The sequence below is a fragment of the Pelophylax lessonae genome, assembly GCF_965119305.1.
Source record: "Pelophylax lessonae genome assembly, chromosome: 9".
NCBI lineage: Eukaryota > Metazoa > Chordata > Amphibia > Anura > Ranidae > Pelophylax > Pelophylax lessonae.
The window spans coordinates 3,288,781-3,303,324 of NC_138776.1; the positions used below are offsets into that span (position 1 = coordinate 3,288,781).

Genomic DNA, 14,544 nt, shown 5'->3' on the forward strand with positions numbered 1-14,544 from the left:
TTAAAGTGTGTATGTATATATTTAGCTAAAAATATATATAAATGAAGGAATAATACATTTCCATTCAGCCTCTGTGGATGAATGTAACCAAAACATTTAATAACAAAATCGCTAAAAATGATTACTAAATAAAAGATTGCTACAGCGCTCACTCACCTTTTTAGCTGGCTTAGGTCAGTGATGAACCTTGGCAACACAGGTGTTTTGTAACATTTCCCATGATGCTCATCTACACTGCAGAGTACATGAGCATTATGGGAAATGTAGGGCAAAAACATCTGGGGGGGGGGGGGGGTTAAGGATTACCATCACTGGCCTAGGTAAAACATTTCCAATACATTTTAGTTGTCTGTGTGCGCCATTTTTAAAATAAAGCAAAATCTCTTTACAATAAATTGCAAATGGCACATTGGCGTTCGCCCTGGACCAGAAATGACAGCAAATTGGGTTGCACACATTCCAGCAAGTGGTCACAATCAACTGGCTAATCATGGCGAGGGCCACTTTCAGCTGTGAAGAAATGGCATTCATATGGTAGGGGGGGGGGTCTGTGCTTGTAATCAGAGCATTGATTACCAGTGCAGACCCTTGGGGGATGCCACTAGAGCCACCAGGGATGCCCACCCATGCCACCATTGATGCCAATCAGTGCTCAGGGAACCTGTTAGTGCCCTCCTCATCAGTGCTGCCCATCATTACCATCTTTCAGTGCTGCCCACCAGTGCCAATCAGTGCCACCTATCAATGCCCATCAATGCTGCATATCAGTGCCACCTATCTATCTATCAGTGCTGCATATTAGTGTCTCATCAGTGCCTGCCAGCGCAGCCTCATCAATGCTCGTCAGTGCAACAAAAAACACATTGATTTACCAAATTTTATTACATAAACAAAAACACAATATTTTAGGGGTCAAACATTTAGGTCTTCTTTTTGCCAATAAAAAAACAAAAACCTTGCAGTGATCAAATACCACCAAAAGAAAGCAATATTTGTGTGAAAATAGTGTCATACATTTGTGTTAGGTACAGGGTTGCATGACCGTGCAATTGTCATTCAAAATGCAACAGCATAAAAAGCTGAAAATTGGCCTGGGCAGGAAGGGGTGTAACTGCCCTGTCTTTGGTGGCTTTGGCTTCAGCTTATGGGGAAAAAAAAAATCTACAAATGCCTTTACACTATTAATTTTTTTTTTTATATTGGCTTTTCAAAATAACATATTTAGAAGATGGATGAAAGGTTTAGGGCAGTATAATACATTGAGTAGTTAAATAGGATATTAATCATGAAGCTGAATAAATTTGCCTGTGTCCATGGGACATTTTAAAGAGGAACGCCCAGGGCTTTGTTTTTCAGAGAATAGGTGCAGGAACTTTGCCTTCTGAGTCACGTCTTGCCTCTGCCCCCTACCTACCCCTGAGCACTGTCCCCTGTTTCCACCCCCCACCCACCTACAAGTACTGCCCCTTTTAGAGAATACAGAGTCAAGTATCATTTTGTGGTGCAAAATAATTTGTATGGAATTTGTACTAGCAAGCAATAAAATAGACCCCTCAGCAACAACAGACCCCCCTCCCCCAGAAACAATAAGTCCCTGCAACAAAATACCACCAATAGACACCTCCCCCCCACAGCAACAACAGATCTCTAAACAGCCAGAATCAATAGACTCCTCCCTCAACAGTAGATCTCCTTCGACAACAGTTAACCCACAGCAACATAAGTCCCCCCCAGCAACAATAGATCCCCCACCAGCAACAGTAGACCACCACACAAAAATATATCTTCTCCAGCAACAATAGGTCCCCCAGCAGCCAGCCTCAATAGACCCTCCAGCACACCCCAGCACCCTTTGCCATTACCTACATTCAGTAAAAGAGGTGCCGGAACTGCGTTCCCCTGCGTTCCAGCTGAACAAAAAACCTTTAGTACGCCATATAAACAATCAAGTTGTTAAAGAAATCACAGAGTGCTGCTCTGTTGGCCATTTTCTGATGTATGTGGATTGATCGGCTGGGTGATCTATCAGTGAGACATTTGTCTATACATCTGATGACATCTATTCATACTGTCAGGCAAGTCTCATCCTGCAGCCCATTTTGTGCCCTTGGTGAGTGGTTCTCAGCCTCCTCCCTATTTCACGGGCCAGACTTTCTGGAGAACGCCCCTGTGCATTCAGTATCTGATACATGCATAGATTTTGTGGGTCTTGCTTTTATTATATGGAGTACATTCGTTGAGCAATGAGCTCAGATTGACGAAACGAAACGCGTTGAGAGCCTTATGGTGTGACTCCTGTTTTTATGTCTTCAATGTATGGGACCACAGTGACAATTGTATATATGTGTCAGGGATCTACTACTATGCGCAGGCGCACTGGTGCCGCAAACTGGTGAACGCCTATGCGCATGCGCATACGAAGAGGCGCCTTGAAAAGCTAGAGGCTACCTTGGAATAGTTTGAGGCTACCCTTTGAATAGTTAGAGGCTACCAAATTGGCGCCAAACGGCCTATTTAAACACAGCAGTCACTCCAGGTCTTCAGCTCTTCCTTGTGATCCTCTGTTCCTGTGTACCTGTTGTTCCTGATTATTTGTCCTCTTGACCTTGCTACTTGCTGCCCGCCCTGACCTTTGGCTCGTTTCACTACACTCTTTGTTATCCCTTGTCTGCTTCTCCGCTTCTGTACTGGAACCTGCACTCTGCCTGGCTGGGTGATCCTGGGGACGGTGACCTGGTGTTAGCTTGCAGCGTAGTCCATCCCCACCATTAGGGGCTCTGGTGAAAACCAGCTAACACTTAGACTCCGCACCTCAGGTGAACCTGTGTCCTTATCAGAGTACTTACCTTAGTGTCCATCCGGCATCCAGCTCTGCTGCCGCAGCCTTCCATCAGGTGAGAGGCTCCACCTGCCATCCTGACAATATACTACTGATGGATGTACACCCACAATGCATGATGTTTATGTATTACATTGGATGTTGTTAAGATTTTTTTAAATAAAAATATTTGCTGTTTATAACAATTGGATTATTTATTTGGCGTACCTCTTTAACCACTTGCTGACCGCCCTATATCACTTTTACTGCTACAGGGCAGCTCTCCTGTGCAGAATCACGTACAGTGGGTACGGAAAGTATTCAGACCCCCTTAAATTTTTCACTCTTTGTTATATTGCAGCCATTTGCTAAAATCATTTAAGTTCATTCTTCTTCCTCATGAATGTACACATAGCACCCCATACTGACAGAAAAACACAGAATTGTTGACATTGTTGCAGATTTATTAAAAAAGAAAAACTGAAATATCACATGGTCCTAAGTATTCAGACCCTTTGCTGTGACACTCATATATTTAACTCAGGTGCTTTCCATTTCTTCTGATCATCCTTGAGATGGTTCTACACCTTCATTTGAGTCCAGCTGTGTTTGATTATACTGATTGGACTTGATTAGGAAAGCCACACACCTGTCTATATAAGACCTTCCAGATCACAATGCATGTCAGAGCAAATGAGAATCATGAGGTCAAAGGAACTGCCTGAAGAGCTCAGAGACAGAATTGTGGCAAGGCACAGATCTGGCCAAGGTTACAAAAAGATTTCTGCTGCACTTAAGGTTCCTAAGAGCACAGTGGCCTCCATAATCCTCAAATGGAAGACGTTTGGGACGACCAGAACCCTTCCTAGAGCTGGCCGTCCGGCCAAACTGAGCTATCGGGGGAGAAGAGCCTTGGTGAGAGAGGTAAAGAAGAACCCAAAGATCACTGTGGCTGAGCTCCAGAGATGCAGTCAGGAGATGGGAGAAAGTTGTAGAAAGTCAACCATCACTGCAGCCCTCCACCAGTCGGGGCTTTATGGCAGAGTGGCCCGACGGAAGCCTCTCCTCAGTGTAAGACACATGAAAGCCCGCATGGAGTTTGCTAAAAAACACCTGAAGGACTCCAAGATGGTGAGAAATAAGATTCTCTGGTCTGATGAGACCAAAATAGAACTTTTTGGCCTTAATTCTAAGCGGTATGTGTGGAGAAAACCAGGCACTGCTCATCACCTGTCCAATACAGTCCCAACAGTGAAGCATGGTGGTGGCAGCATCATGCTGTGGGGGTGTTTTTCAGCTGCAGGGACAGGACGACTGGTTGCAATCGAGGGAAAGATGAATGCGGCCAAGTACAGGGATATCCTGGACAAAAACCTTCTCCAGAGTGCTCTGGACCTCAGACTGGGCCGAAGGTTTACCTTCCAACAAGACAATGACCCTAAGCACACAGCTAAAATAACGAAGGAGTGGCTTCACAACAACTCCGTGACTGTTCTTGAATGGCCCAGCCAGAGCCCTGACTTAAACCCAATTGAGCATCTCTGGAGGGACCTAAAAATGGCCGTCCACCAACGTTTACCATCCAACCTGACAGAACTGGAGAGGATCTGCAAGGAGGAATGGCAGAGGATCCCCAAATCCAGGTGTGAAAGACTTGTTGCATCTTTCCCAAAAAGACTCCTGGCTGTATTAGATCAAAAGGGGGCTTCTACTAAATACTGAGCAAAGGGTCTGAATACTTAGGACCATGTGATATTTCAGTTTTTCTTTTTTAATAAATCTGCAACAATGTCAACAATTCTGTGTTTTTCTGTCAGTATGGGGTGCTATGTGTATATTCATGAGGAAGAAGAACGAACTTAAAGGATTTTAGCAAATGGCTGCAATATAACAAAGAGTGAAAAATTTAAGGGGGTCTGAATACTTTCCGTACCCACTGTATATATACGTGATTCTGCAATTCCGCCTGCAGAGGGCGCATGCTCGCTGCCATTGGGCCGCTTCTGCTGTGATAGTTCCTTAGCGGAAGCTGATCTGCGGGTGTCAGGCACTCGGTGTCCTCTGGCTCCCGCTGATCGTCGGTAACCAACACAGAATGGGGCTCTGTCTATGTAAACAAGGCATATCTCAATCCTGACAGGGGGGAAGGGATGGATTCTGCATTCCTGAAAAGCAGGGAATAAAATCCATCACATCCCCTAGCAAAAGCACCTCCCGCAGTACACACAAACACTGGCTAGGCACACATTTAACCCTTTGATCATCCTAGATGTTTAACCTCTTCCCAGCCAGTGTCATTAGTACAGTGACAGTGCATATTTTTAGCACTGATGACTGTATTAGTGTCACTGGTTGCCACAAAGTGTCAAAAGTGTAAATTAGTGTCCAATTGTCTGCCACAATATTGTAGTCCCTCTATCAGTTGCTGATCGCCGCCTTTACTAGTATCACAAAAAAAAAAAACATAAATATATCCCATAGTTTGTAGACGTTATAATGTTTGCGTAAACCAATCAATAAACACTTATTGGGATTATTTTATGAACAATTTGTAGCAGAATACATATTGGCCTAAATTTATGAAGAAATTAAATTTTTTACATTTTTTATTGGGTATGTTTTATAGTAGAAAGTAAAAATTATTGTTTTTTTTTTTTTTTAGATTTGGTCTTTTTTTGTTAATAGCGCAAAAAAAAAAAAAACCTGCAGAGGTGCTAAAATATCACCAAAAGAAAGTTCTATTTGGGGGAAAAAATAACATACATTTTATTTGGGTACAGTGTCGCACGACAATTGTCAGTTAAAGTAACGCAGTGCCGGATTGCAAAAAATGCCCAGGTCAGGAAGGGGGGTAAAATCTCTCGGAGATCAAGTGGATAAAAAGACTGGCGATTTCTTTGAGTTCTGATTACGTGGAGACTGAATTACGCCATGCTACGCACAGAACCATTGTAAATATATTTATTATTGAGAATCTATACATCAGACCAAAGAGAGGAACAACTGAAGAGGGAAGAAGGACAGCGGGATTTGGTTTAAAAATGTATCTCACAAAAGTAAGTACACCCCTCACATTTTTGTAAATATTTTATTATATCTTTTCATGTGACAACACTGAAGAAATGACACTTTGCTACAATGTAAAGTAGTGAGTGTACAGCTTGTATAACAGTGTAAATTTACTGTCCCCTCAAAATAACTCAACACACAGCCATTAATGTCTAAACCGCTGGCAACAAAAGTGAGTACACCCCTAAGTGACAAATTGGGACCAAAGTGTGAATATTTTGTGTGGCCACCATTATTTTCCAGCACTGCCTTAACCCTCTTGGGCATGGAGGTCACCAGAGCTTCACAGGTTGTCACTGGAGTCCTCTTCCCCTCCTCCATGATGACATCACAGAGCTGGTGGATGTTAGGGACCTTCCCCTCCTCCACCTTCTGTTTGAGGATCCCCACAGATGCTCAATAGGGTTTAGGTCTGGAGACATGCTTGGCCAGTCCATCACCTTTACCCTCAGCTTCTTTAGCAAGGCAGTGGTCATCTTGGAGGTGTTTGGGGTCGTTATGTTGGAATATTGCCCTGCGGCCCAGTCTCTGAAGGGAGGGGGTCATGCTCTGCTTCAGTATGTCACAGTACATGTTGTCATTCATGGTTCCCTCAATGATCTGTAGCTCCCCAGTGCCGGCAGCACTCATGCAGCCCCAGACCATGACACTCCCACCACCATGCCTGACTGTAGGAAGACACACTTGTCTTTGTACTCCTCACCTGGTTGCCCCCACACACGCCTGACACCATCTGACACCAAATAAGTTTATCTTGGTCTCATCAGAGCACAGGAGATGGTTCCAGTAATCCATGTCCTTAGTCTGTTTGTCTTCAGAAAACTGTTTGCAGGCTTTCTTGTCCATCATCTTTAGAAGAGGCTTCCTTCTGGGATGACAGCCATGCAGACCAATTTGATGCAGTGTGCGGCGTATGGTCTAAGCATTGACAGGCTGACCCCTCCCTCCCTTCAACCTCTGCAGCAATGCTGGCAGCACTTATACATCTTTTTCCCAAAGACAACCTCTGGATATGACGCTAAACATGTGCACTTAACTTCTTTGGTCGACCATGGCGAGGCCTGTTTTGAGTTTAACCTGTTCTGGTAAACCCCTGTATGGTCTTGGCCACCGTGCTGCAGCTCAGTTTCAGGGTCTTGGCAATCTTCTTATAGCCTAGGCCATCTTTATGTAGAGCAACAATTCTTTTTTACAGATCCTCAGAGGGTTCTTTGCCATGAGGTGCCATGTTGAACTTCCAGTGACCAGTATGAGAGAGTGAGAGCGATAACACCAAATTTACCACACCTGCTCCCCATTCACACCTGAGACCTTGTAACACTAACGAGTTACATGACATCGGGGAGGGAAAATGGCTAATTGGGCCCAATTTGGACATTTACACTTAGGGGTGTACTCACTTTTGTTGCCAGCGGTTTAGACATTAATGGCTGTGTGTTGAGTTATTTTGAGGGGACAGCAAATTTACACTGTTATACAAGCTGTACACTCACTACTTTACATTGTAGCAAAGTCTCATTTCTTCAGTGTTGTCAAAAGATAGAATAAAATATTTACACAAATGTGAGGGGTGTACTTACTTTTGTGAGATACTGTATGTAAATACTTAGGTTTTGAAATGAGAGGAATTGAAACTATTTAACAGATCTCCCTATTTCATAGATAAAACCAGCAGTTGCCCCTCCCTTGAATGTAAATGACCTTTACTATCGTGTAGTGGTGAACCCAACCCTTATTCATATTTGCATCCATAGCAGTCCCTCAGTCATTGTCCCCTTTCTTACGGCATCATCATGTCTCGCACGTTGGAAGTGGGAATTACTGCAGCCCAGATGGTGGCCTTCTTCTTCGGCTTAATAACAAATGGTTTTGTCTTGGGAGTGAGCCTTCAGGACTGGATTCGTTCTGTCCCTCTGACCACATCTGACTTTCATATGTTCTTTATGGCACTGACTAACCTTCTTCTCCAGATCTGGTCTTCTGCCAACTGGACTTGCCAATTGTTTAAAGATCAAAGTGACCATTACTTCTGCAACACGGTCTATGCACTTAAGATGGTTTCCAGCTCCAGCAGTCTCTTGTTGACAGCATCTTTATGCTTGTTTTACTGCAGTAAGATTGTCGTGTTTAGGTTTCCTCTCCTTCGATGGGCACAAAAATACATCACCAACTACTACCGACTCATCATAATAGCTTCTGTCCTTCTTTGCATTTTAATGGCTCTTCCTTTGGCTTGGGTTGGTGACGATGAAGAGAACAATTTATGTAGAAGATCTTCTGTTCCGTGTAACAAAACTGGGTTTTCTTATAAGAATACTTATCGTTCCATGCTCATCATGTTTGGATACGCAATGCCTGTGTTCTGTGTCCTCCTATCTACTTATCTGCAGTCCCTCATAAAACATATGAGGAAGATCCATGTGACCATGAGAATGGGTCACGGAGTTCGTATGAAAGCCCACATCCAGGCTGGTTACACGGGATACACAGTGTTGTCGCTCTTGCTCCTGTTCTGCATGTACTTTGTTCTTTCTCTGTTCCTTATAACAGAGCAGGCTCCAAGGGGAAGTGCAATCTATTATATCTGTTATACCACCCCCCAAGTATATTCCGCTATACACAGCCTCCTCATGATCCAAGGAAACGCCAAGCTACGACAAACTGCAGGAGGACTTTTGAGAAAGTTGCTATGGGTTAAGGGTTAACTGGTGTATCCTTCCATATCCTATATGACGTTTATTCCCCAGATTTGTGTAATGTATTTTGGGTTCTCTTGACAACAAGCAAATCAAGCACAACAGACATGGATCCTGTTCTTTTCACCCCCACCTCTTTGGTACTGGCGAAACTTGTGGAATTTCCATCCTACATCGGAGAAGGGTAATTCAATGCTCTGGTACTTTGCATCCAATTGGCATGCTATTTTTTTTTAACTTTGGTTTGTTTTCTACCATTCTTCTAACTTTAGAAGGGGTCTTTTTAACCACTTAGGTTTTTTGCTGTCTTGCTGTCTTACGTCTGGGCCACTTTTTGCGATTCGGCATTGTGCAACTTTAACTGACAATTGCGTGGTCATGCAACGCCGTACCCAAACAAAATTTACGCCCTTTTTTTCCCACAAACAGAGCTTTCTTTTGGTGGTATTTGATCACCTGTGCGATTTTTACTTTTTGCGCTATAAACAAAAAAAAAACATTTTGAAAAAATAACAATATTTTTCACATTTTTTTTATATGAAATTCCCCCCAAAAAAATGTAAAAATCAACATTTTTTTTAATTTTTGGCCAATTTGTTTTCTGCTACCTATGTTTGGTAAAAAAAATCACAATACGCGTATTTTGATTGGCTTGCGCAAAAGTTATTGCATTTACTAACTAGGGGAAAGATTTCTGTCATTTTTGGTGTTTTTTTTTAATGAGTAATGGCGGCGATCTGCGGTTTTTTTTTTGAGGGACTGCGACATTGCGGCGGACAGATCGGACCCTTGACTGACATTTTTGACACTTTTGGGGGTACCAGTGACATTTCTAAAGTAATCAGTGCTATAAATATGCACTGTTACTGTAAAAATGACACTTGCAGGGAAGGGGTTAATTTTATTTGAGAGGGAGGGGTTAATGTATGCCTGGTGCTTACTGACGTGTGTGGGGGGAGGTGACTGAGTGACACAGGGACAGATCGCATGTTCAGCTATGCTCAACCCTGCAATCTGTCCCTGTTTGTCACTTAGGAGATCCGCCCGCTCTGTTTACACAAGCGGGCGGATCTCCAGACTCAATTCCCCGACGATCGGGGAAGAGCGGCGGCGATCGCCGCTGCTCCTCCCCTGGCACGACTCCCACTGTGACTGCACACAGCGGGAGCGAGCCTCCGGCGGCGCGCGAGCGCCGCCCAGAAGGGGTGGAGTCCAGCAACGTAGGTCTACGTCGCTGGACGGAATCAAGCCACTTTGCCACAGTACAGTCAACGTGACTGGTCGGCAAGTGGTTAAATGCATTGCTATTATAAGCTTTATTGTCTATTATTGGAGTGGAAACTTTTCATAATATTATTGCAACGTCATACCTTATTGAAGCCCCCAAAAAAAAAAAAAAAATGGGGGCTTAAAAACATTATGTTCTCTTAGCAATAAAGAAATCAAGTGCAACAGACATGAATCCAGTTCTCTTCGCCTGGTCTCTTTAGGACTGGTGAAACTGGTGGAATTATTTCTACATTTTGAGCCAGACTTTGGTGGCTTTGGATCATTATTATGTCCCATTTCCTATACAACTTCAATTTTTGAACACCTTTTTGGAACTGGTGGAATTTCCATCCCACAGTGGAGAAGGGTAATTCAATGCTCTGGTATTTTGCATCCAATTCACATGCTTTTTTAAAAAAAAAATTTGGTTTGTCTTCTACCATTCTTCTAACTTTAGAAGTGGCCCTTTTAAAGGCATTGCTATCATTGGTGAAATAAATAGGGGGGGATGATTTTTGGACCCGCCCTACTTAAATTATAAATATGTATTATCTTGTCTGTTCCTATAACTAGCTAGTCTATCAAAGCTCTGATAATATTAATTGTGATGATATATTAACAATATTAGCTATAAAAATAAACACAATGCTTAAGTCCCCGTTCACACTAAGGCGACCTGTGAGGCGACCTGCTATGAAGTCCGTGGCGGCCGCTCTGAGGTCGCGGCGCGCTGCTCGCACCGCGACCTCGGAGGTCGCCCCCCCAAGTCGGATCGCGGCAATGTGAACGGGGCCTAAAGCAGCAAAGGTCTTGCTTTTTTACAAAGAAAGTAGAATACTAACATAAAATCTGTGAATAGAATTATAGAGCATATAAAACCAAAGAGTGGAGATAATGGAAAATTGTTTACAATATTTACTGTAATTTTCCTTCCCTGGCCTGTCCTCACGTCAGCACACCTGGGTTAACCCCTCCCTCCAGTCTCTCAGGACCACCTTCTCCTAGCTGATAAAAGTGAGCCTCTCCTCCCCCCCTTGTTCTGTGTCAAGCAACAACAGGCTTTTAGGTAGGGAAGAAAGTGGTGCTGACTTGAGGACAGGCCAGGAAAGGAAAATTACGGTAAGTATTGAAAACAATTTTCTGTTTTCCTGGCCAGCCTCACGTCAGCACAGCTAGGATTTAATTTAGCTAATACTGTATAGGACGGGATAACAAAATTCAAAACAGCCCGTAATGCTGCTTAGTGAATATTATATTTTGCTTGGAAGGGTGCTGACACCACTGCGCTCCCAAACTAGCAGAGATTAGATCCAGTTTGTAATGTTTAGCGAAGGTTTTGCAGGAGCTCCAACTAGCCATTTTGCATATATCTTTAACCGACACCTTAGCCAATGCTGCCCAACAGGCTGCCACCCCTTTTGTTGAATGAGCTCCTATAGTTTGTGGAGGCACAAGCCACTGTTTCTTATACGTAAGGCTTATAACTCTGGTGATCCAGGTAGCTATAACTATTGCTTACGCTGCTTCTCCTCTCTTAGGCCCTGATGGTAGAATGAATAAACTATCAGTCTTGCGCATGTGACGAGAGTGATGCAAGTACATTGAGCACAGGTTGACCATATGGAGTGGTCTGAGATCAAGCTCATCTGTTTGTTCTGGAGGTTGTGTGAAGCTTGGTATAACCGACTCCCAATTTACTTCAAACTTGAATACCACTTTGGGAGCTAAGGCCGGTGAAGGCCGCAGAATGACCTTGTCTGGAAGAATAATGCAAAGAGGATCTTTAGAGTATAAGGCTGCTAGCTCTCACACTCTCTTCGCTGAAATGATGGCTGTGAAAAAAAAATCATCTTAACTGTTAGGAACCATAGTGGGCATGTTTCAGCGGGGACAAATGGTGGTTGGAGTAGAGCCTTTAGCACTGTGCCCAAGTCCCAGGCTGGAAAAAGGTTCCTCTTCAGAGACCGTATTCTTATGGCCGCTCTGGGAAATTGTCTTATTAACGGCTCATCTGCCCACTTGTGACCTGTGAAGCAAGACAAGGCTGACACCTATACCTTTATTGGTTTTACTATATATGCCAGGCCCATTGTTAGTGCCGACTGTAAGAATTCTAGAACTTCTGTGATACTTGCAGTCAATAAAGATAATTTTCGTTGTAGAGCAAATGCTGTAAACTTTTTCCAAATCCTGGTTGTAGCCTTTCTTGCTTACAATAGTGTAGCAAGCACCTCCTCTGAGAGGCCTTGAGACTGTAGTCTGGCTGATTCAAAAGCCATGCTATCAGCTGCAGCCTGCCTAGATTGGGGTGATTCCAATGGGCCTGTTGTAGTAGGTCCCTCTTCAGCGGAAGCCATACTGGCAGGGCTGGCGCCATCTGCAGGAGCAGGGGGAACCATGACCTTCGTGGCCAGAAGGGTAGAATTACAATTGCCATGACCTTCTCCCTTGCGAACCTCAGCAGGGCTTTCAGGATTAGCAGCAATGGTGGGAAGAGATAGACTAGGGAAAACTTCCAAGGGATTGTAAAGGCGCCTTGAGCTAGTGCCTCATTGAAGCGGAATCTCAACACGAACCTGGGCACTTGCACATTTTCTGGGTTTGCCATTAGGTCTAACGAGGGCGTTCCCCATTTGCCAAAGATAGGTCTTAGTTAGCTCCTGTTGAATGACCACTCATTGCTGCTGGGAAATTTCCGACTTAGCTGGTCTGCTATGAAATTTTGACTGCCTGGAATGTAGACTGCTGTCAAGGACTTCCACATGTGCCTCGGCCCAGACAAATATCTGGGTTGCCAGTTGTAGCAAAGGCAGACTTTTGGTTCCTCCTTGCTTGGCTATGTAGGTGACCGCCGTCTGGTTGTCCAACATAAGCTTAACCTGGGCACCCTGAATTAGATCCTTGAACACCAGTAAGACTAGGTATGCTGCCTGTAACTCCAGAAGTTTGGAGTGTCTGGTCTGCATCGTGTTCCATCTGCCCTGGACCTGCCTGCTGAGGCAGTGAGCACCCCAGCCCAGGAGACTGGCATCCGAGGTTATCAGGATCCATTCTCCCAGACTGAGAGGCATACATTGTGAAAAAGTCCCGGCTGCTATCTACCACGCCAAGCCCTGGCGGATCGGTCTTGTCAAGAAGATCCTCTGCTCCAACGATAGGCCATCCCATTGGTCTAGAAAGGACATCTGGAATGCCCTTGTATGAAATCTCGCCCGGGGAACAGCCGGGGTCGCTGCTGTGAACATCCCCAGGAGCGTCATACAGCCTCTCGCTGAAAGCGACTAGGATTTTATCACGCAAACGACTAACTCGGCTACTTTGCGGTATGGAAGCGAGATCTGCCCCTTCCTTGTGTCGAATATAAGACCTAGGTATTCCATTTCCTAGGACAGGACAAGATTGCTTTTCTATCTGTTGATAATCCAGCCAAATTCAGATAGCGTCTTCAGCACCATGTCGCATTGTGTTGCCAGCTCTTTGCTTGAGCAGGCCACCACTAAGATGTCGTCTAAGTAATGAAAGATTTTTATCTTCATCATACGTATTACTGCGATGGTAGCTAGTAAAATCTTGGAGAAGACTCGAGGCGCCGTGCTGATTCTAAAGGGCAGATACAGGAATTGAAAGTTATGTTTTCCTACTACGAACTTTAGATATCTTTGGTGATGTCTGTATATCGGGAGGTGCAGAAAAGTGTCTGCCAAATTGACCGATATCAGCCAGTCCCCTGGTTGCAGAATTTATGTAATTGTAAATATTGATTTCATCTTGAATTTCCTGGGACCGATGAAGTTATTCAAAGATTTTAGGTCTTAGATCTCTCGATGCTTCGGGCACCAAAAAAATTGGTGAGTAAACTCCGCTTTTTTGCTGTCCTAGAGGAACTGGAGAGATTGTATCCTTTTGAAGTAACTCGGTCATATATTCTCACAAGAAACTTTGTTTTCTCTGGCCTTTTGGCCATTCTGTTTGGACAAAGATACAGTGCCTTGCGAAAGTATTCGGCCCCCTTGAACTTTGCAACCTTTTGGCACATTTCAGGCTTCAAACATAAAGATATAAAACTGTAATTTTTTGTGAAGAATCAACAACAAGTGGGACACAATCATGAAGTGGAACGAAATTAATTGGATATTTCAAACTTTTTTAACAAATAAAAAACTGAAAAATTGGGCGTGCAAAATTATTCAGCCCCCTTAAGTTAATACTTTGTAGCGCCACCTTTTGCTGCGATTACAGCTGTAAGTCGCTTGGGGTATGTCTCTATCAGTTTTCAACATCGAGAGACTGAAATATTTGCCCATTCCTCCTTGCAAAACAGCTCAAGCTCAGTGAGGTTGGATGGAGAGCGTTTGTGAACAGCAGTTTTCAGTCCTTTCCACAGATTCTCGATTGGATTCCGATCTGGACTTTGACTTGGCCATTCTAACACCTGGATATGTTTATTTGTGAACCATTCCATTGTAGATTTTGCTTTATGTTTTGGATCATTGTCTTGTTGGAAGACAAATCTCCGTCCCAGTCTCAGGTCTTTTGCGGACTCCATCAGGTTTTCTTCCAGAATGGTCCTGTATTTGGCTCCATCCATCTTCCCATCAATTTTAACCATCTTCCCTGTCCCTGCTGAAGAAAAGCAGGCCCAAACCACCATGTTTGACAGTGGGGATGGTGTGTTCAGGGTGATGAGCTGTG

The 14,544-nt window shown here is 43.9% G+C and overlaps 1 protein-coding gene across 1 annotated transcript; it reads left to right on the forward strand.

Annotated features, from left to right (window-relative positions):
• Window positions 1-7,680: 7,680 nt before the first annotated feature.
• LOC309564138 (taste receptor type 2 member 13-like) lies at window positions 7,681-8,592 on the forward strand (the record flags this gene model as incomplete). The annotated part of the gene is made up of 1 exon (XM_082268767.1): window positions 7,681-8,592. The coding sequence occupies one exon, from the start codon at window positions 7,681-7,683 to the stop codon at window positions 8,590-8,592; it is 912 nt and encodes a 303-aa protein (XP_082124893.1).
• Between the last annotated feature and the right edge of the window lie 5,952 nt (window positions 8,593-14,544).